Source organism: Pelecanus crispus, chromosome 3 (assembly GCF_030463565.1).
Source record: "Pelecanus crispus isolate bPelCri1 chromosome 3, bPelCri1.pri, whole genome shotgun sequence".
In the NCBI taxonomy this organism is placed as follows: domain Eukaryota; kingdom Metazoa; phylum Chordata; class Aves; order Pelecaniformes; family Pelecanidae; genus Pelecanus; species Pelecanus crispus.
Genome location: NC_134645.1, coordinates 6,408,632 through 6,427,541, shown reverse-complemented (window position 1 = coordinate 6,427,541; position 18,910 = coordinate 6,408,632). Strand labels below are relative to the sequence as shown.

Sequence of the window (18,910 nt, the reverse complement as noted above, 5' to 3'; positions counted from 1 at the left end):
ATGACATCATTGGACTGTGGAAATATCCTGTCAAGTTACTGTTACAGTTGATGAATTTGGCCGATGACTTCGTACATATTGTACTTTTGAATATATGCAGTTAACTTGCAACTGCCTACTGTCTGCTGCCTGAAAAATACTTTGCAATGTAGTTTAAAATTGCCCAAACTCAACTCCTCACTATACTGATTATTATGGTGACTTAGCAGAAGATCCAGTTCGGGGGGCTCGATGACATCTGACGAGTTGTTGCTTGTCAGGATCTGGCAGCAGGGGGTTTCTACGCAATATATCACACATGAGAATACAAACGGTAAATAACATGACTTGACTACAGTTTTGTTGCCATTTGAGATGATGTTAAAAATACCTGTTGTGTTTCAAGGCTCTGATTGTGTAATTCTGATGCAGGCAAGCTGCCTGTTGAGATACAGAAAGGAATACAGGACTGGGTTTAAAAACTGTCTTCATCTTCTGATTAGTGTTTTTCTGAACAAAGGAAATTCTTATCATGGAAATCCAACACAGAAAATTCAGTGCCCAGTGTTAAAAAAGAAATAATGCAAACCTTAAGACTTGGCGGTCTGTAGCTACACTTTATATATTAAAAAACAAAAAAAAACAAACCACCCCCCCTCTGCCCCCCCCCCCCCCCCAAAGGCAAAAAAGCCCACTTTTCAACCTCAACAACATTATTTTGAATTTTGCTCTCATTTTAAGGATGCTGTGTTCTCCAACTTCAATTTGCTTGTTGAGGCTTTAGACCACTGTTGCTGGCCTGCGATCCATCTCTGCTTCCAGCTTCACCATCTGCTGCATCTCCTTTGCCTGCAAGCCAAAATAACCGCATGAAGCATTGCATTAGACCTTTTCTTCACAATGAAGCACTTTTTATATGATAGTGTCTGAGTGAAATACAGGCAAAACACACTGAAGATATGTGTAATAACATTATGTTTATCCCCCCAGTGTCATTCTGTTTTCAAAATCAGACGTAATCCTTAGGTCTACAAATTCTTGGAAAGTATTTTTGATCGTATTTCAAGACTCATGGGTTGACTTTCTGAAGTCCAGTATGGTAGAATGCGAAGCTCCAATCTGGGGGAGGAAAACTAGGCAGATGCCGCTTCGACTGTTTCTCCTGATAGGAAATGTCTTTGGGAATGTATGCTGCACTGCTGTTGTGCGAGTACTGCGATGTGTTACTTCCTGAAATCTTTAGTGAGTTTGTCTATGACCTGGACTCATTTCTTTCATAAAGACAATGAATGACAAAAAAATCCATTCAGTGTAACACCTTCCTTGCAGTAGGCAATATTTTTTAAATAGTAACTTTTTAAAAAAAATCTCCCATCTGGCCTGGAGATCCTTATGATTACAGATGTGGTGTTTTTCACCTCAGGATTAGACTACTGCTATACGCTCCATGGGATTCCACACACTGAATCCACCTGGAACTGTATCCAAATGCATTGCGCAGAATACAGCGATGAATGTACGCTAGATCTTGCTATAAACTCTGCATGCCTCAGGCTTTGCAAGCAGAGTTAAAGTGCTGCATATAAATGGTAACTGGCCTGGGAATCCTCTGCTTAGAGAGAGCTTTTTTAATTCCCCTCCTCTCTCAGACGCGTGCACACGCACACCTACTCCTGTGGCCGTTACAGATTACAAGTTGTGCTTTGGTTTGAAACTCTGCAGTTTAAAAGGAACAGGGAGTCACCATCTCTTCATTTTCTCTGAGGGCTCGCGATCTGAGAAGTTATTTAAATCTGTATCCCAAAGGACTCTGAGTAAGTTGACCCAGAGGGCAAGCTAACACATCTATCTTCACAACCAAGCTCCCGAGGATTAGGACAGGTTTAGGAGGTGGCAAACCAAGCTACTGTTTTCTTTGGTGTAACTGCTCTGTCTCCGTCATGCAGGGAAGAATGGTTACTGGACTTGATTTTCATGAAATATGTTCCTCAAAAAGTTGTAAACGTTGCTTAGATGGGGAACTTTGCTATACAAGCTCCTACGTAAGGAATCACCTATTCTGGATGTGCATATGTGAAAATGGGAAGATGTCAATCTAAACTAATGAGATGCACAGCTATTCATTTTCCAAGGTAAATGTGGGTTTGTGCAGATGTGATATACGTGTCTTCTTGAAAAATCTAGCCCTGTACTTTCATAATCATCATCATCATCTTGGGGAAAAAAGTAATTATGATAATAGCAAAGCAACTGTCATAAATATGATTAAAAATTAATCAACGCTCTCCGTTTAAATGAGTTAAAAGCTTGAAAGTAATGAGGAAATAATTTTAACATGAAAATATGGAAACATAATAAATAAATCAATATGTACAACCTCTTCTGAAATGTTGGCTGGATTCTGCCTGTGTGGGAAATGAAATTCCAGATAAAACAAAACCCTGTGTTTGTTTCTTAGTGACTCACACGTTTCACGTTTTAAGCTCGTGACTTAACTACCGGCACATAGTGTCCTATGAATATCCTGTACGCCAATATATGGTGTACGGAATTATTTTAGAGATAACTTGGTTTCAAAGAACACATTAGCATAGGACCAGGATGCCCAGTTTTGCTGGTCTGAGGCTGGTTCAGACAGTGCATTCTGACGTGAACACACAAGCACGATACTTGACGATGAGCCTTCTGGAAGGCGGTGTTGAAGCTACAGTGCATTCATGAAGTGAGTGGCAGCTAATGGACTCTGCTTTCAAGATGCTTGCTCTCTAGTGAGATCTAAGACAGGCTGAAAACCAGATACGGTAAAAGAATATTTTTTTCCCCTAGCCTAATGAATGCTTTTTTTCCCCTCATAGTATGTCCAGAAATAAGTGTTGTTAAAGCAGGTGCTGTCAAACTTCGTGGTGCAAGATACAAGTATGTTATCAATTCAAGAAAATAATTAAGATCAGGCAATACTGTACAACTGGATGTTCAAGTCTATTTCCCTTGGTAAGACAAGGGTTAACAGAGATTTCTTGTGAGTAATGATTATTTAGGAAGCCACAGCAGCACAGCCACATGGTAAATATAATTGCCATACCTTGTAATGTGTTGGATTTTGAAGTGAATTTTAAAGCGCTGGAAGCATCTCTTTAGACACTAAAAAGCTATTTCTAGCCATCTGTTCTGTATCTTGCTATTCTTAGTGTGGAATTACTTATTTTATTACCATATTGATATATGTGGATACTCTTTGTCTATTAGCATTAGCAGTTAATCATATGTATGTTAACACTAAAATAGTTTTCTTAGGTCAATAGACACTGCTCAAAGACACAGTTTAGAACTCTAAGCGTATCTTTCATTACAACAGGTAATGTACAATACAAGTTAATCTCTAAATATTTCCTCTGCACATCACTGCTCATATGCACCTGAATTTGGGACGCTAAAGCACAAAATACTGTTAATACTGCGTCAGGCTCAAATATCTGTGTGCAAACAAGATTAACATTGTGTTCGCTGTGTCAATGGTACTTCCCAATGGTTGCATTTACAAGGAGGGCTCCAATGATAATGATTTAATTTAGAAGGAAAGCACACTGAAATAATAGTTTGCTTATTATACATCCATCCTACCTTGTGTTTGAGACACTGCATGACAGGATTTCAAAAGCTGTTTGTACAAAAATAATAATGTCAAAATTGAGTAATACAACAAGAAGCAAATTAAATGAATGAAAACTGAAGTGAGATTGAAAAATTAATGCAAGAAAAACATACATAAACCAAAACAAATTTAAATTCATAACAGTTTGTATTGAAGGCTGTTTCCACCCATAATTCTACTTTTCTACCTTGTATATTTGTATGAAAAATTTCTTCTCTTGTTTGATCAGGAAAAAAAACCCCACGCTTTGAAATTCTCATCAAACAAATACCACCTTTATCTTGATCCAACTAGCTTTCATACCTCAATGTGTATAACAACGAAATCAGACCCAGCTGGGGGTTTGCACTGGTGCACTTTGGGGGCTAAAAGGAAGTGGTCAAAACAGCAGGTATGAAAATATATGCTCTGATGGATCAAATTAGAGTGAGTTAAAAAGCTGTTAAGGACTACCCTGGTGGCAGAGGCCACCACATGCCCACACAAAAGTGATACCCAGCATGTGAATGATCTTACTCCATTTAATCATGATGATTTAAGCTGGCTTCATCTCTGCACTGAAATGGGAGTATGGGCAAGCTCATGAAGGCTGTTACCATCTCACAGCAGCAGAAGCTGTAACCCCAGGTGAGGGAAGCATCGAATTGCCGAAAGAGGTGACTCCTTTCATGACTCACACTTATTTCCCAGCAACCTCCCTCCTTTATACATAATGTGTTTATCATGTTGTGGTTAAAAGCACAACTATAATCATGCCCTCTTGTCCTTCTGTTTTTGAAAAATGGATCCAAAGCCTTCTGAAGCCAATGGAAAGAAACCACTGATAACACCTATCTCTGGATTAAGCTCACCATTTTTTGTCAACTAGCACAGTTTACAGGGAGTTCTCTGTCGTGCTCTCTACAGTGACACTACAGATCTGCTGTAGCCCAACTGCCTCCCCCAGGCGTGCGCCTCCCCTGCCTTTTGATTATGTGCAGATATTGCTCAGGAGCAGACTGACTGACAGATCCATTCACGCTGGATGTTAGAGACAGCATCTACGGGAAGCCTGTGAGGGAACAGACTAGAAGTTTTGGTTGTTGTCCAGAAGGGAGGTGGAGTGATCAGAAGACAGGGCCAGGGTGGCTGGGGTTCGGTGGTAGCAGCTGCCTGTGATCCTACATGCTGTCACCCCATAGAAGTTAACCAGGCTGCAGCTTTTGGGGCTGTAGGACTCTCTCCTGACAGTGGAAATACTTGATTTGCATGTACTCTTCTCTTCCCTCCCGCTCTGCAAGATGGCTTTAATTCATACTATAATGTCTGCCAGAGTTCAAGTTCTGAACATTTAATAAACAAAGAAGTAAGTACATAACCCTTGAAAGTAATGGGTGTTAAATGCACCCCTTCTCTCTCATCTCACTGCACTGCTGGGTATATGCCCCTTGCAGTTTATGTTTTTGTAAGTGCAATACTGCAAGTCCGTGCAATTATTACAGCTCTGCTGGCTCAACCTTTCAGCAGGGGAACTGCTCAGAACATAGCGTTGCTTCTACCAGAAATAAGATTAGAATTTGCCTTTCCTTGCCAAGCAGTTTTTCAATTTTTTTTTTTTTTAAAAAGCTTTATAAACTAGCAGAAAATAATAAGGTATTTTAATTAGGAAAGGGTGTACTAGTACAGATAAAACTCCCCATGCTACTATACATCTCTAGAATTCGGTCCAAACTAACTGGCTTTTAGAGTTCAGAGATGCTCTGTGCACGTTTCACCTCTATTTTCCAATCAGCACTAGGAATGTAAGTTCCAAAATGAAGGAAACAGATTTGCTTGAGGTACTTTGGGAGAGTAATTAAAATGGATATGCTGGGCCTTTTATGACTGTCATATCTAGCTAACGAGTATCAACATGGCTGAACAGCTGAAAGGACAGACTCTGGCTAAGCAGTCTAGCCTTTCACACGCTTATCTGAAACAAATCTGGTTCTATATCATTGTTTAAGTCACTTCACCTCTTCATTTTAATTCCCCAAGTAGGTGAGCGACCACGAACAAGGTCATTTTCCCAAGTTCAGTAATGACTTACATTCAGAAGCATTCTACTCAGCCTGATTCTGGTTACTGTTTTCACTAGCTTGCTTTTCTTTTAAGCCTTTAAAATAAGATACCTGCTCATTCTGCTTCTCCAAAACTTCTAAGTGCTCAAGCTGAACTTTTTTCAACTGATCCATTTCCTTTGACTGCTTCATTGCCAGCTGTAAGCAAGAGAAAATAATGGGGGGAAATCTTACACATTTTTAACAAGCAAAATAAAAACGTACTTGAAACATATACATATGTACACTGTCTTGCCCCCTTTGGATGGCACAAAACATCACAGGAGGCCTATTATATCACCCAATCTTAGGAAGAGCTATTAATATAACAATAAATGTATGTTATGCATATTACATATATATCTTACATAAAAGTAGCAACGAATAGTAATTTTGTTAATTTAAAATAACTTCCTTCTATATAGACATTAGATCTTTTACACTACAAGTATACTACAAAGCAAGGACAAACATCCACTTGTTTAGTAGAGCTGGATTCTCAACACAGAGAAATGAAAATGAATATCCAGAAATAGTGCCCAGTGACTTTGTCAAGGTTATAGTTACCCTTTTTCTCTCTTCCAGGAACTTTTTTGTGTTGCTGCTGTTCAGTTCTCTGACTCGCCTAAAAAAATGCAAACGTCCATGAAGACTCATTGGAAAAAAAGAAACCCAACAGAAACCCAATCACAAACTTGTAAGGTATATTTTGGTTTCTGATTATCTGTACCATGTGGGACTAATGGCAAATTGCACACTCCTCTGGCTATGCACCTTTACACTTAAAGGTTTCCAAGGACATTGACAGTATGATTGAAGACTTGGAAAAAAAAAGACCAAGACTGTTATGAATGAAGTTTGCTTTTACCCTTATTCAAGAGTGGTGGGCAGAACTTAAAAAAATGTTTAATTCATTTGTGTACCCCTTACTGCACTCTGCTCTCAGTTTATTTTGGTATATAAAAAGTGCTACATCTCTTAGCAGTGGTAATGGAAAAATCATCTGATGATCGTAAGTGAAGTTGCAGCTTACCAATGCTGTAAGGTTCTTAAAGCTGTTATTTAAGCAAAAATGTAAGTATACAATTAATATTTACATAAAATACCTAACTGCAAAGTGTCTCTTCCTAAGATTTCAATCATGAAATACACCAAAAATAGTTTAAAGAGCTGAATCAGACTAATTGCAAAGCCTGAAAACCAGAACTGTATTCAGACTGCTTTTAAATCTGGGAACAGATTTATCTCGGAGTCATTAGTGGAGGTCTTGCATTAACTAAGCATACAGTCACCAAGGGCTCCGACAACTCGTCTTCCTGATGAGCTAGGAGTCTGTAACACTCAAGGGACTTAGTCCAGTGGGAACAAGTTCAAGCCTTTTGACCAAAACAGCCCAGTGCCAAGGAGGGAATGTAAAAGAGGAAAGAATGAGCCAGATGGCAAGCCCAAAGTGAAGGGGAAACCCTGAAGGCTTATGAGACATCATCATGTAGACTCTGCTTTTATCTATTTATTTGGAAACTTTCAGAGTAATAGAAGAAACTTAAAACAGCTATAATGCAGATCAATCCTCCAAAAAGCCTCAGTAGCTGGTACTGGCAAGTGTCTCTCTAGTCTCTCAAGTCAATTAAGGCTGTCATCCCCAAACGTGCTGTGAATAACCCACTTTCGCAAGTGCATCAGTGCCCTTGGTTTGCTGAGCCTGGATGCTGGCCAGGTCTCCAATGCCAGCACATAACAAGGGAGAGAGCTGCAGTTCAGTTCAGTTCAGAAGAAGCAACTACGTGTGTTGTGGAGTACATCTGCTTCTTCACTCCTGTCTGCCATCACCCTCTCTGCTGATTATCATCACTTCAGCGCTCCTTCCTTCTGCTCCACCTCTCCTCCGTGTTATCAGTAGGGGAGGGAGAAAGCCTTCTGCTGGCACCACCTCCTGTGTTTTCAGTGATGCTGCCCCTCCAGTTATTCTAACTCCAGCTAGAACCAAACCTCAGACTCCCTTTTCAGTATAGCCCTCATTTCATTTAAAAAGCAACAGCAGAAAAGTATAATGCACTTTAAGTGCCATCATTAGAACTCTTACAGATGTGTTTCAATTTAATAGTGTGATTAGACCTACAGCAGTCAGTCACAGCTGATGAGTATAAAGTTAAGAACCTTTTTATTTCCCTGATCAGGGCATTACATTTATTAAAAAGACAAATACGAGAAAAGCAACATTTTTCCTAAGATGGTCATCGAAAAATATATTCAGCACAATCACATTAGACATTGTTTCCATACATAAATGCATGGTTTTAACCGAATTAATCCATGAGTTCACCTGTCAGCATTTGACAGCATTCTTGCCTTCTCAAGAAGGGAGACCTGATACTTACCTCTCTCTTTCAGCTTTATTTTTGATAGATTTGTCTTGGCTTATGGCTTTGCTGTTCTCCATAGATATTTTAGCCTGGTTGGCACGCATTTCCTTGCTTTCCCTAGGCAAAACCAAAGTCATTAATGCCTAAGATGCAATTGTTGTTGAGGGTGGTTTCCTGATATTATTCTACACTGGTTAATTTTGTCCCTGAAGCATTAAGAGGAAAGAACAAACCATATGAAAATTGCCTTCCTTTGGGTAGGCTTTATACAATTTGAGCAAGCATTCAGAAATCTCCATTTGTTCCGGAGAACATAATCTGAAAGATGAGTTTAAAGCATTTTTACACTTTGAATGTTATAAAAGCGTATAAAATACTCTCTTTTCTCCCTAGTATATAAGAATTGTCCGAGTATGAGCAACTATCAGCCATTTAGAAAATGCAATTTGTCTCTTAAAACTGCCTAAAAAAATTACAAATCCTGCACTCAGAACATGACTGCAATATGAATAGTAATAATATTTGCTAGTTATGGTATGAGCTGACAGACTTCCTTTTAAGACTTTTACTTTGGGCCTGAAAAGAGCCCTGTGGTTTAGACCTGGGTCAGAGTTGTGTTCGGTTTCTCCTTCTGGCCCCATGAACCTGGTAGCCTTTTGTGAGAAACAAGATAGCTTTAACAGGAGGGTGGCAATCACTTTCCAGGGGTCGTGTCCTGAGTGCTGTAGTTTGAGTTGGGAGGTGGAAAACCTCTTCAGTGTTTCAGCCAGTGTAGTAGAAAAACAGAAAATAAGTAAATAAATATCCTATTTAAAAAAAAAAAAAAAAAAGAGAGATTGTGATTCTTTGTTGGGAGTAACCGCACAGATGCTGACTTTCAGAAACGGCTTATGAACCATGAGCGGAAAGCTTTTTGTCACTCTGGGTAAGGCAGCCAAGCTCCAAAAAGGCTGTCCCCTGGAGGCTAGCTCTTGCTTTCTGCCTGCTTAGCATTCCAGCACTTGTAGCTCCTGATCTTCAGTGCTTACTTAAACAGGAATTATGTATGGAAATTAGGCAGCAAATAATGGATTGTAAAGTCCCCAGTTAAAAGTTACCCATCGGAAGCCAAGGCAGTGCCTTAGTCTCTTTTTCTGGACATGATCTTAAGTAGAGTGCTAAACAATTATTGTACATATTAACCCCAAATTCTAAGTATTTTGTATGCACAGGAGGGGTGTGGCACATAACAGAGTGCTTAACTTAATGAAATGTTGTCACTGAATCTTTTTTAGCTTGCTTTCACCTCTAAAAGACAATAATCATTAAGTAGCATGAGGAAACTTTGTTCCATGACTTACATTTTCCACAGTTTAGAATTTGTATTAAAGAAATGCAGTGCTTTTTTTTTCCTCCCAGGGTTTACAAGGTGAAACATTTCCTGAATACAGATGTAAAAGTAGTGGTACCACAGCAAAAATTAGACTGGGTTCTAAAACATGTTGTGTCAAGAGCGCATTTCATTCCAACAGTCCTTTCTCCAAATAAAAGCTTTCGTTTTCTATACTGAATTTGAAGTAATTTTCAAGCATGCTATCTTAAGAGCAGTACTGAAATAATTTACTTTTATTACTGTGCTCAAGGATATGAAAAAAGTTAAGTGTAGGTGTTCAAATTGATTTAGCCTATTTGCATCAGATATAATTTTAGAGTGAAAGAAGTTAAGAGGATTAGAGGACTACTGTGCATCACTGATGATTTCAAAAATGAGGCTTTGGCCATGGATATGGCTGAAAGCGCCAACACATCTACGCGCAACTGTCTCTCTCTTCTGCAAACTGTAATCTAGCTCCGAGTTGCACTGCTGTTGGGTCTTTCTGGGTGTGTTGGGTTTTCACCACTCGCAAGAAATGAAAAATACTATTAACAGAAGAAATGAAAAATCTTATCTTCCTTGTAAAATCACCAAGAAGTACTTGTAAGGACCACTCCTTGTTTCTAAAATAGTGCTTCCCAAAGATGGGGCCAAGGTTCTAGTGTCAGCTCACTGCTCAACCGCCTGGCGTGGGCCTTCACATGGAGCCTCCAGTTCAGCCCGTGCTGCCCTGGCTGGCAGCGCTACGCCACCGTTAGCGAACTCCCTCCTGCTCACAAGCGGTGGTGATGCCTGTAGCCAGAGTTAACTGGAAGAAGTAGATATGGCAGGATGGTAAAGAAAAAAAGGATTGTAAACACGTGGCACATGAAGTGCAACATTTAACTGCTGAATTCCTACTGTATCATACTGACTGCAACTCTGAAATTTATACAAACATGTCTTTTAAAAGGATACTTAACTTTAAGTATATAAGTCTATCCTTGAAATTTATACATATATTTAGATGACATTACAGTGCATTAACATGTTATTTTATGTCACCAGTATTGTTTGAATGACTAGAAATCTATTAAAAAAAAAAACCAACCCCACACATAATTTTTCTCTCTCTCATGTTATTTTATCTGGAGCACATAATGTTTGCAAGTAACAGCTTCACGTGCCTAATTCCTGAAATGCTGCAAGCTCACTACATCCAAGTCAGTCAAGCTAACTGAGTCTGGGGTGGCAGGGGGCACAGCACCCCTGGAGTTCAATAAGCTTCCGATTTTTAGCAGTATCTGCTCTCTTCTGCTTTGTTTTTAAATGAGCTCAAAGCACAAACTGTAATTGCTTTTTGTACTGCACACGGAGGGAAAGTATAACAGCAGATAACTACATCGCTTTAGATTACTGATCTTTCCTACTAGCCCTGTCCTCTGTTGTGATAGCTAACTCATTAGCTCAGCTCACAGAGAGGGAAGCGGCAAGAACAGCATGCTGAGAGCATGGTTCACCTCCCATGCTGCTCTCAGATAGATCCTTTTTTCCTATGGTTACTTGAGTTGTTTTGACTATTACATACACCTGTACAGATAAATGCATAGGTATTCCTACACACAATATATTCCATAAAAAAGTTTACAAATGATTAAGTATAAAGTCTCTTTGGGGCATTATTATTCACATTTCAGTATTTCACATTCCAAATTCTTCTGAAATATTCATAGATTCAGAGTCTTAAATTTGTTTTAAACAGGAAAATCCCCTGTCTGCACATTTAGGGGTTAAACACAAATTCCCATGTAAGCAGAAATACATTAAATTGCAATGAATAAAGCAGAAAGAATTTTGAAGGTTGTTACTCCTAGGACAGCTGAGAAGAAAAAGTTGTGGTATTTATCAGGGTGTAGATTTTAAGGTCTGGTTCTTAGCAGCTCTGAACATAGAACAATACATGGACTGAACACAAAAAATTTCTAGTGAGAGAGCAAGATCCACTATGAAGAATATAAGAACCGTTTACAAGAAATGATATAGGGCTGATTAAACAACAGAGATACAGAGATTCTAAACCCAAGGACAAAAACTATGAGAAAAAAGCTTTAAAAAAAATTAAACTTTGCCCTAGTGTAGATATAATAGCTGCCCACAATGATGGCCTTTAGCAAAGTTAAGAGAATAAAGAAATATGTATGGAAAAGAAAACAAACCTTTCACAGGCTATGTATTAGTAAATTTTCTTCTAAGCACTGTAGTGAATTTCAAATAGGACAGAAAACAGGACTCAAAAAAAAAAAAAAAAAAAAAGAGATGTGATTTCTCTGGGCTGATGGAGCCAGGTATGATTTAGAGATACAGTACCAAGGACTGCACCCTCCTCTGGCTAGTGTCTTTTGAATGATGCATTTGTATTATAATTTAACAATTTTTGGACTTCATTTTTGACTGGGTATGTATTGCAGGACAGCTTGAATAGATGGGTTAACATGGAGATTAACATAAAGATGAGCTCACTAAAAGCCTTTTGCTGGGACAATTCTCTGTTGGATGGAAAGCTTGCAGGTCCCAGCATGTGTTCTCTCTGATGCAAAGATAAGCTGTTTTTTCACTCAGAAATTTAAAAAAAAAATCATTTCAATTCCTTCTTCAGATGAGATTTATTTATTCCTTTTTCCCCATGCTTTTTATGTGAAAGATGCTGAAGACAATTACATATGAATGTATATATACGTATGAATATGTATGTACACACACATTTTGCATTCATATGCTTTTAGGCTGCTTTGCATAATAGCATGAAAACCAGATTCCTCTACTTAGTGCCATTTTTATCACTGTGGATACGATGTGTATTTAAATTTATTTAATTTCAAATGGGCACGATGGTTAATTACAAAAGCAACAAGACAGTAGCGTCAAGCATTATCTTCTGTATTCCCAGTGATTATGGCGGGATATTGTATGAAGATAATACGTCAGCCTAATGTAGCGTTCTCCTGCTACCCACTGTTTTTATGATCTTACTTTTCATGGAACTTTCTTATAATCACCAACACTATAAACACATGCATCCGCAACTGCTAGCAAACTCCAAAGGATATTTCCATATGTGGTACTTCTCAGTTTCCAGCCTCTGAACTGAAGTTCCTGGGTAAAGTCTAAGCATCCACAGTTGATGCAAACTACCACCGCTTCATCGCATCTGCTGCCTTTAATGAAGTTCAGATAATCTAAACCAGCTAAGCAGCCCATTCTTGCACCTATCTAAACCTTGTATGATCACTTCTTTTACTTCAACCATGCATACAGCCCAGTATCTTTGACAGAAGTACTGGAGCTATCAACACAAGAAACTAAAACGGTATAGAAAGCAGATATAAACCAACCCTTATTATCAGGTAGCACTGTCCTGCTCACCTGTCATGTGAAAATTTTAGTTGCTGGGTTTGCTGTTCATGAGCATTAATCAGCAGTTTCTTCAGTAGTTCACACTGTTGGTTCAAGTGTAAATCACGGATTTCTTGCTCTTCGGCACTGTGCGTATTGATCATCTCGGACCACTCCTTAGTGTGCTGTGCCACAATCTCTTTGACCTGTAGAGAAGTTAACAGCAGCTTTGCTAGAGGTTCTCAACTAGGCTAGCTAAATTGTGAAAAATGAAGTTACACAAATGAAGTTGCTTCACAGAGTAACAAAGCCACTGAGGATGCTACAGTGTATTACAAAAACAGATGTAAAACAACCCCTACTATTAGGACTCTCTTATCTAAAGTGCCCCGAATAAACTGGCTGCATTTATGCTCTTGACTCTACTACTGTTATTTTAAAACCATCTCTAACACTGAGTTCATAATAAAACGGTTTCACATTTTTGGTTGCTAAGAAAAAAATACATATTAAAAGTATTGAAATTAACAATGGAAAAAAAACTAGCGAGCGGGATTTGTCTGAGGGCTTAAATACAGTCTTTGATTTTGTGCAGACAGTTTTACAAACACAGTCAGTTTATGGAGAAATCCTGTATTTAACACAACCTAAATCTGAAGATGAGCTACGTATCTTTGTTTTATATTCATTAAGTCAGCAGGGAATCTGACAAGTATTCTTCTCTTGCTTATCTCCCAAGACTCACAAGAATAATGAGATTAAAGTTTTGGAAAGTTCCCAAGAGACAACACAAAGCAGTCTAAATCACCAGAGTTGTTAGTATAAGAATATATTGCACTCAATGATTTAGAACAGAAGCTAACAGAAAGATATATTTTATTATCCTTTAATAATTATCTTTGGGTATTTTGACAAGCTATCCTACTTTTCCATAAGTGGTATACTAAATATGCCTCACAATAAACCTATTTTCAGGTAGTCATTTCAACTGCTACTATGGTAACTAATAGCATCTGGGTCATCTTCTTTGAAAGCTAAACCTTATTCTTCAAATAAAAAATTGCCACCATATTGCTCAAAGCGAGAGACCGATGCCAGTATTTTAGGTGTGGGCCCACATGTGGGCTCTGCATAATGGAGAACAGACTCTCCTGCACACACGGATGATGGTTAGAGGGGACCTTAACAGCCCCAGCCTCCATTCTGCTCTGGAGAGGCTCCTCTGAAGGCCCTCCTACACAAAGCTCATGTTGTGTAATAAGGCTAGACTCCTAATATAAAAAAAAGGCAAGTAATTTTGAAACAGATCAGGGTGACTAGCACTACCTGAAAGCCAGACTTGCATTTAACTATAGTTAAATAGTGGTCCTGTATCAAACCAGATAGGATGGGAGACAGAAGCAGCTGAGAGCGAGCTCCCTAGATGTCCTGGTTTCGGCTGGGATAGAGTTAATTTTCTTCCTAGTAGCTGGCATAGTGCTGTGGTTTGGATTTAGCAGGAGAAGGCTGTTGATAACACACTGATGTTTTAGTTGTTGCTAAGTACTGCTTGTGCTAGTCAAGGACTTTTCAGCTCCCCCTGCTCTGCCAGGTGCACAAGAAACTGGGAGGGGGCTCAGCCAGAAGAGTTGATCCAAACTGCCCCAAGGGCTATTCCATACCATGTAACGTCATGCTCAGTATAGAAACTGGGGGGGGGTTGGCCAGGGAGCAGCAATCGCTGCTCGGGAAACTGTCTGGGTATCGGTCGGCGGGTGGTGAGCAATTGCATTGTGCATCACTTGCTTTGTATATTATTATTATTATTTTATTGTTACTATTATCATTACTATTTTACTTTATTTCAATTATTAAACTGTTCTCGTCTCAACCCAGGAGTGTTTCTCACTCTTACTCCTCCGATTCTCTCCCCCATCCCATCGGGGCAGGGGGAGTGAGCAAGCGGCTGCGTGGTGCTTGGTGCTGGCTGGGGCTAAACCACGACACTAGAGTTTTCTGCAGCTGTCAGGGGGGAAGAAAAAAAAAATGCATTTTGAGGCAGGAGATTGGTACAACTAATATAGGCCCTGTATTTAATCAGGGTGTTTAAGCATGAGCGTAGCTCCAGCAAAATGAGCTGTGCTTATTTTTGTGCATGTGGGTAAGTGTACTACTAAGCCAGAGCCTATCAACTATGAAGTGATAAATATGCTGAAGGATGTGGAGCAGTTAGCGGGAGTAGTATCTTTAAAAAGACGTTCATAAGGCAGTACTGCCTTCAGAGCTAGAAAAACATGGGGATTCAGTTTTAAAATGGGTCAAAATAAATGCCTGGATGTTGGTAAGGAAAAGACACTAACTTTTCAGATGGAGTTTTTTAAAGGTTGAGGGGCAGACACTCCAGCTTACCTCCAGCACCCACCTAAGGCACCTAAGTTAGGACCAAGTTTAGTCCAAGCTCCTTGTATTGCTGATGCAAAAAAAGGTGAGCAGTTTCAAAGCAGGATTTATCACACCTAGGCATTGCCTTGGAGATGCCCTTCTCATATCTACAGGGCCTCAAGCAACTAGACACTTCAGTTAGGTTGCATGAATCTCCTCTCAGTAGTGACCTCACTTGGCTTATCAACCCCCAAGGAGACCCAGAGCTGACTTCAGGGGAACTAAAAGTAAGTCATGGCTGAAGTTATTGGAAAAACCCATTCCTTATTTATTTATGGTCAATGCAGAGTTTCCAGATGGAGTCAGCTCCATCAATGATTTGGAGAAAAAAGGTACAGGTAGATCCAAAGTCCTGAGTAACTGGGTGTAACTGGACCACAGCAGAAGATGGACCACGTACTCAGAAAACTTCTATAGTCACAACGTTAGGAAGTATTAGTATTTTAAAAAGACAAGTGCTATTATGGAGCCCAGGAAGCAGGCAGAGCCAGCAGCAAATCACACCTGTGTGCCACACATCTTGGCACAGGAGCCAACACACGGTTCCTTACACAGATTTGTGATTCAAATTGCCTTCCTGTAGAGAATGCTCTGACTGGGCTCTGCTCCCTTTCAAACATCAGTAACATTGTAGCAGGAACCGAGACAGAGCTGGCCAAGCATTCTCCTGCACCACTTGCTGCTGTGCGACTCTTCCATACAGTCTGCCACTTAGGACTGGGTTTCAGGCTAATCTGAGGTATTAGAAAGTGCAGGGGATATTACCATAGGAGATCTGATTCCTAGTCACAGTAAGAGCGTTTTCCATTGCCCTAAAAGGACAGGCAGGCATTCCAGTAAACAAAAGAGTCTGCTTTTCTTTAAAGCCTCCTTAGGCTTTAGAGGAAATGCAAAACAATCTTTGCATAAAACAAGAATCGTGACTTAATAAAACAGTGAAACAAATAAGTGTATGAATAGTGGAAGCCATGGTGAAAGCAAGTATTTTGTGACTTAACTGCAAAGAGCGTTTATAAAGCCCAAACAAATGCAGAGAAACAAAGACTCAAGGGCCCCCTGCGAATGAATAATGTGTTCTTTGTTTTTAAATGGTTGATGTTATACACTACAGAGGAACATGAAGGCAGGAATCCTGTATCTCAGATACATTGATACCAAAGAATATCTCGAGTTGGAAGGGACCCATAAGGATCATCGATTCCAACTCCCAAAGAAGAAAGCTGCAAGGAGACCTAAACATAGCAGTACTTTAAGTATTTAATCTGAGAAGATAGGAACTAAGAATCATAAAAAAACCTGCCTGTGTTCATGGGTAAGATGTGCTAGTGATGTGCTACTAATTTCAAAATCAGCATGCGGTCTAAGAAGAAGGTACAGCTCCTTGTAAAACAAGTTTTCCTCTGGGGGTGGGAGAGAAAGGTAAGATTTTTTTTTCTTAAATATCCCACAAGCTAGAAGTCTCATTTCAGGTAGAGCAAGATATAACCTGATGAGAAGGATGTAAGGAATTTGCCAAACACCAGTTACAAGACTTGAAATACTCCATTTGACTCAGATTCAGATGACCTTAGAACTCAAATCCATTAAATCATCTGAAATCCAATTTTGCTGCAAATCTGTGATACACTTCGAAGTTCAGATGTAGTAAATTCAGTGTACATCCCTGCTTTTCTCCAATTTATTAACATCATAGTTCAAATTACTATTTCATTTGTACTGGGCTGTGCTCTTGTCCTACTTTCCACTACTAAGGTAGTGTTGCTTATCCAAAAGGATAAGAAGAATAACCATTAGCTAAATTCTCTCTTTGCTGTTCTATAGGCTGTGTTTGCAGTCCTGTCCTTTCATCTGTTCCTACGCTGGGCCTAAGAGACTAATTAAGATCTTGATAAGGGACTTTCTTTTGCACAGCATATATGCAAGTTGTTTGTCTAGTCACTAAGTTCAAGCAGGAACAATCTTTGAAGTAATCTTTCCCTTTTTTCTTTTCATCCTCTGCCTGCTTGACAGTGGGACCTACTTTTCTAATGCAGGGGAGTAATTTGTGTCTGCTAGGTTAACTGTATGTGAAGTACACATTGGGGCATTCAGCTCTAATTTAAATATTTTATGGCAAACTTGGACTGGATGTTTCCTCATGACAAGAAGACTTTTGTGGATGAAAAGGTCTCTTTGGTGCTGAAAGTACACATGCACATTGTGACACAGAGCTGCACTGCAGGACATGAGCTGTAATTAAAGCTGAATTGTGGTACAATCTGATATCAAAATTAGTGGGCCAAATGCTGAACAACTGTTAATTAATCAAACTTCCACTGTATCAGTGTAATGCATTCAGCATCTCAGAATTTAATCTAATTTAATTGCACCTACCTTCATCTAGGAGAAAAGTTAATTTCCCTATGGTCTTGAGCACTGTATTCCAACCTGTTGCTTGCAAACCTTTGAATGATCTCCAGGAATAGTTCAAGGGCCCACAAATGGCAATTGAAACAAAAGAAGTCTGCGACAATACTAAAATCGGTACATAATCTGCACAATTTTGATGGAATCACAGTGAGCAAGATACTGAAAATCACTGACCTAGAGAAAACCACAGAGGTAGATGACTTGCAGAGGAGTTCTTCAGGAATTATCCAACACACAGAGGGTTGGCATTTCAAAGGAGCTTATATTTAAGTCTCTTTTGAAAATGTCATCCTAAAACCTGACATGGGAGTGGACAAAAATCAGTCTATTTTCTAGGTATGGATTAAATTGAAGGGAACCGGTTTGAAAGCAGGATTTCAAAAGGAACAGAGCTCAGAAACTGCATACATTTGTGGAAAGGGAAAACATGAGTCACATTTACTGGATTTGGAAGATTAATGAACACTTGGGTGTCCCTTGTGTACAAATCACACCTCTTTAACTCCAGACTGTGAATGACACAGGTAAGAAGCAGAGATCACAGCAAAGAATTTTCTACACAATGTAACTTCAAATCAGTTTTGGAGCTTATGTCTGGATGATAGGGAGCTAGTGCTCCTCAGAGAGTTTACTTCACTAAGGAATGAATGAATTATCTTTTTGTTAAGTTATCAACAAATTTGCTTTTATTTAAGGAAACGGTTCTGGACTTTTCACAGGAGAAGGAGATACGGAGATAAGACAGTACACCAGGTTTTATTCTTGGGGATTTTCCTACGTTTTTGGCTGAGCAGGCAGCAACAAGAAAGAAACCTTGTTTAGAAAAACAGGATCTTCTCTGCATTAAGTAATAATACCAAAGAATAAACGTAGGAGAAGAAAAGATGGAAATGACCTTATTCTAGTCTCAAAGACGTGGCTGCTTTTGTTTGTATTTTCTATACTTGTCTGATTCTTTTCACAGGTTTCAGCTTTTACACTAACTCTCCTGTACTGTGGTCAGTCTCCTGTACTCTTCTTCCTCCAGACCATTTTGTACATGGATGTGTCCTCTAGTGTACCTGCCACCCTCTAGTTTGGATATCTTTCAGAAACTTGAAAGCATGTCAACAGGTGGTAGATAAAACTTTCAAAGGAAATACAAAGTCGGTGAGCATTGTAGTGGTATAGAAGAATAGAGGGAGCAGCTCTAAGCAACTCAATGTGAGCCATGAATCACAGCTGGAGAATAACTTTTTCAAATGAACTGAGGTTGAGTCTCAGAGCACTTTTATTCTCCAGC

General features: G+C 39.3%; 1 protein-coding gene across 5 annotated transcripts in view; it reads right to left on the bottom strand.

The window, feature by feature from the left end:
- Positions 1 to 679: 679 nt before the first annotated feature.
- The window catches only part of PLCB4 (phospholipase C beta 4), a 93,334-nt gene continuing 75,103 nt past the window's right edge, over positions 680 to 18,910 (bottom strand). For 3 of the 5 annotated variants that reach the window (XM_075707151.1, XM_075707150.1, XM_075707152.1), the window contains 6 exons: positions 12,829 to 13,004; positions 8,088 to 8,189; positions 6,277 to 6,334; positions 5,782 to 5,868; positions 3,601 to 3,637; positions 680 to 828 (listed from right to left, as the gene is read on the bottom strand). In XM_075707151.1, coding sequence (XP_075563266.1) covers positions 740 to 828; positions 3,601 to 3,637; positions 5,782 to 5,868; positions 6,277 to 6,334; positions 8,088 to 8,189; positions 12,829 to 13,004 — 549 coding nt within the window. In that variant the 3' untranslated portion in view covers positions 680 to 739. The remainder of the gene's footprint in view (positions 829 to 3,600; positions 3,638 to 5,781; positions 5,869 to 6,276; positions 6,335 to 8,087; positions 8,190 to 12,828; positions 13,005 to 18,910) is intronic. The other 2 variants (XM_075707153.1, XM_075707154.1) reach the window with 1 other exon arrangement.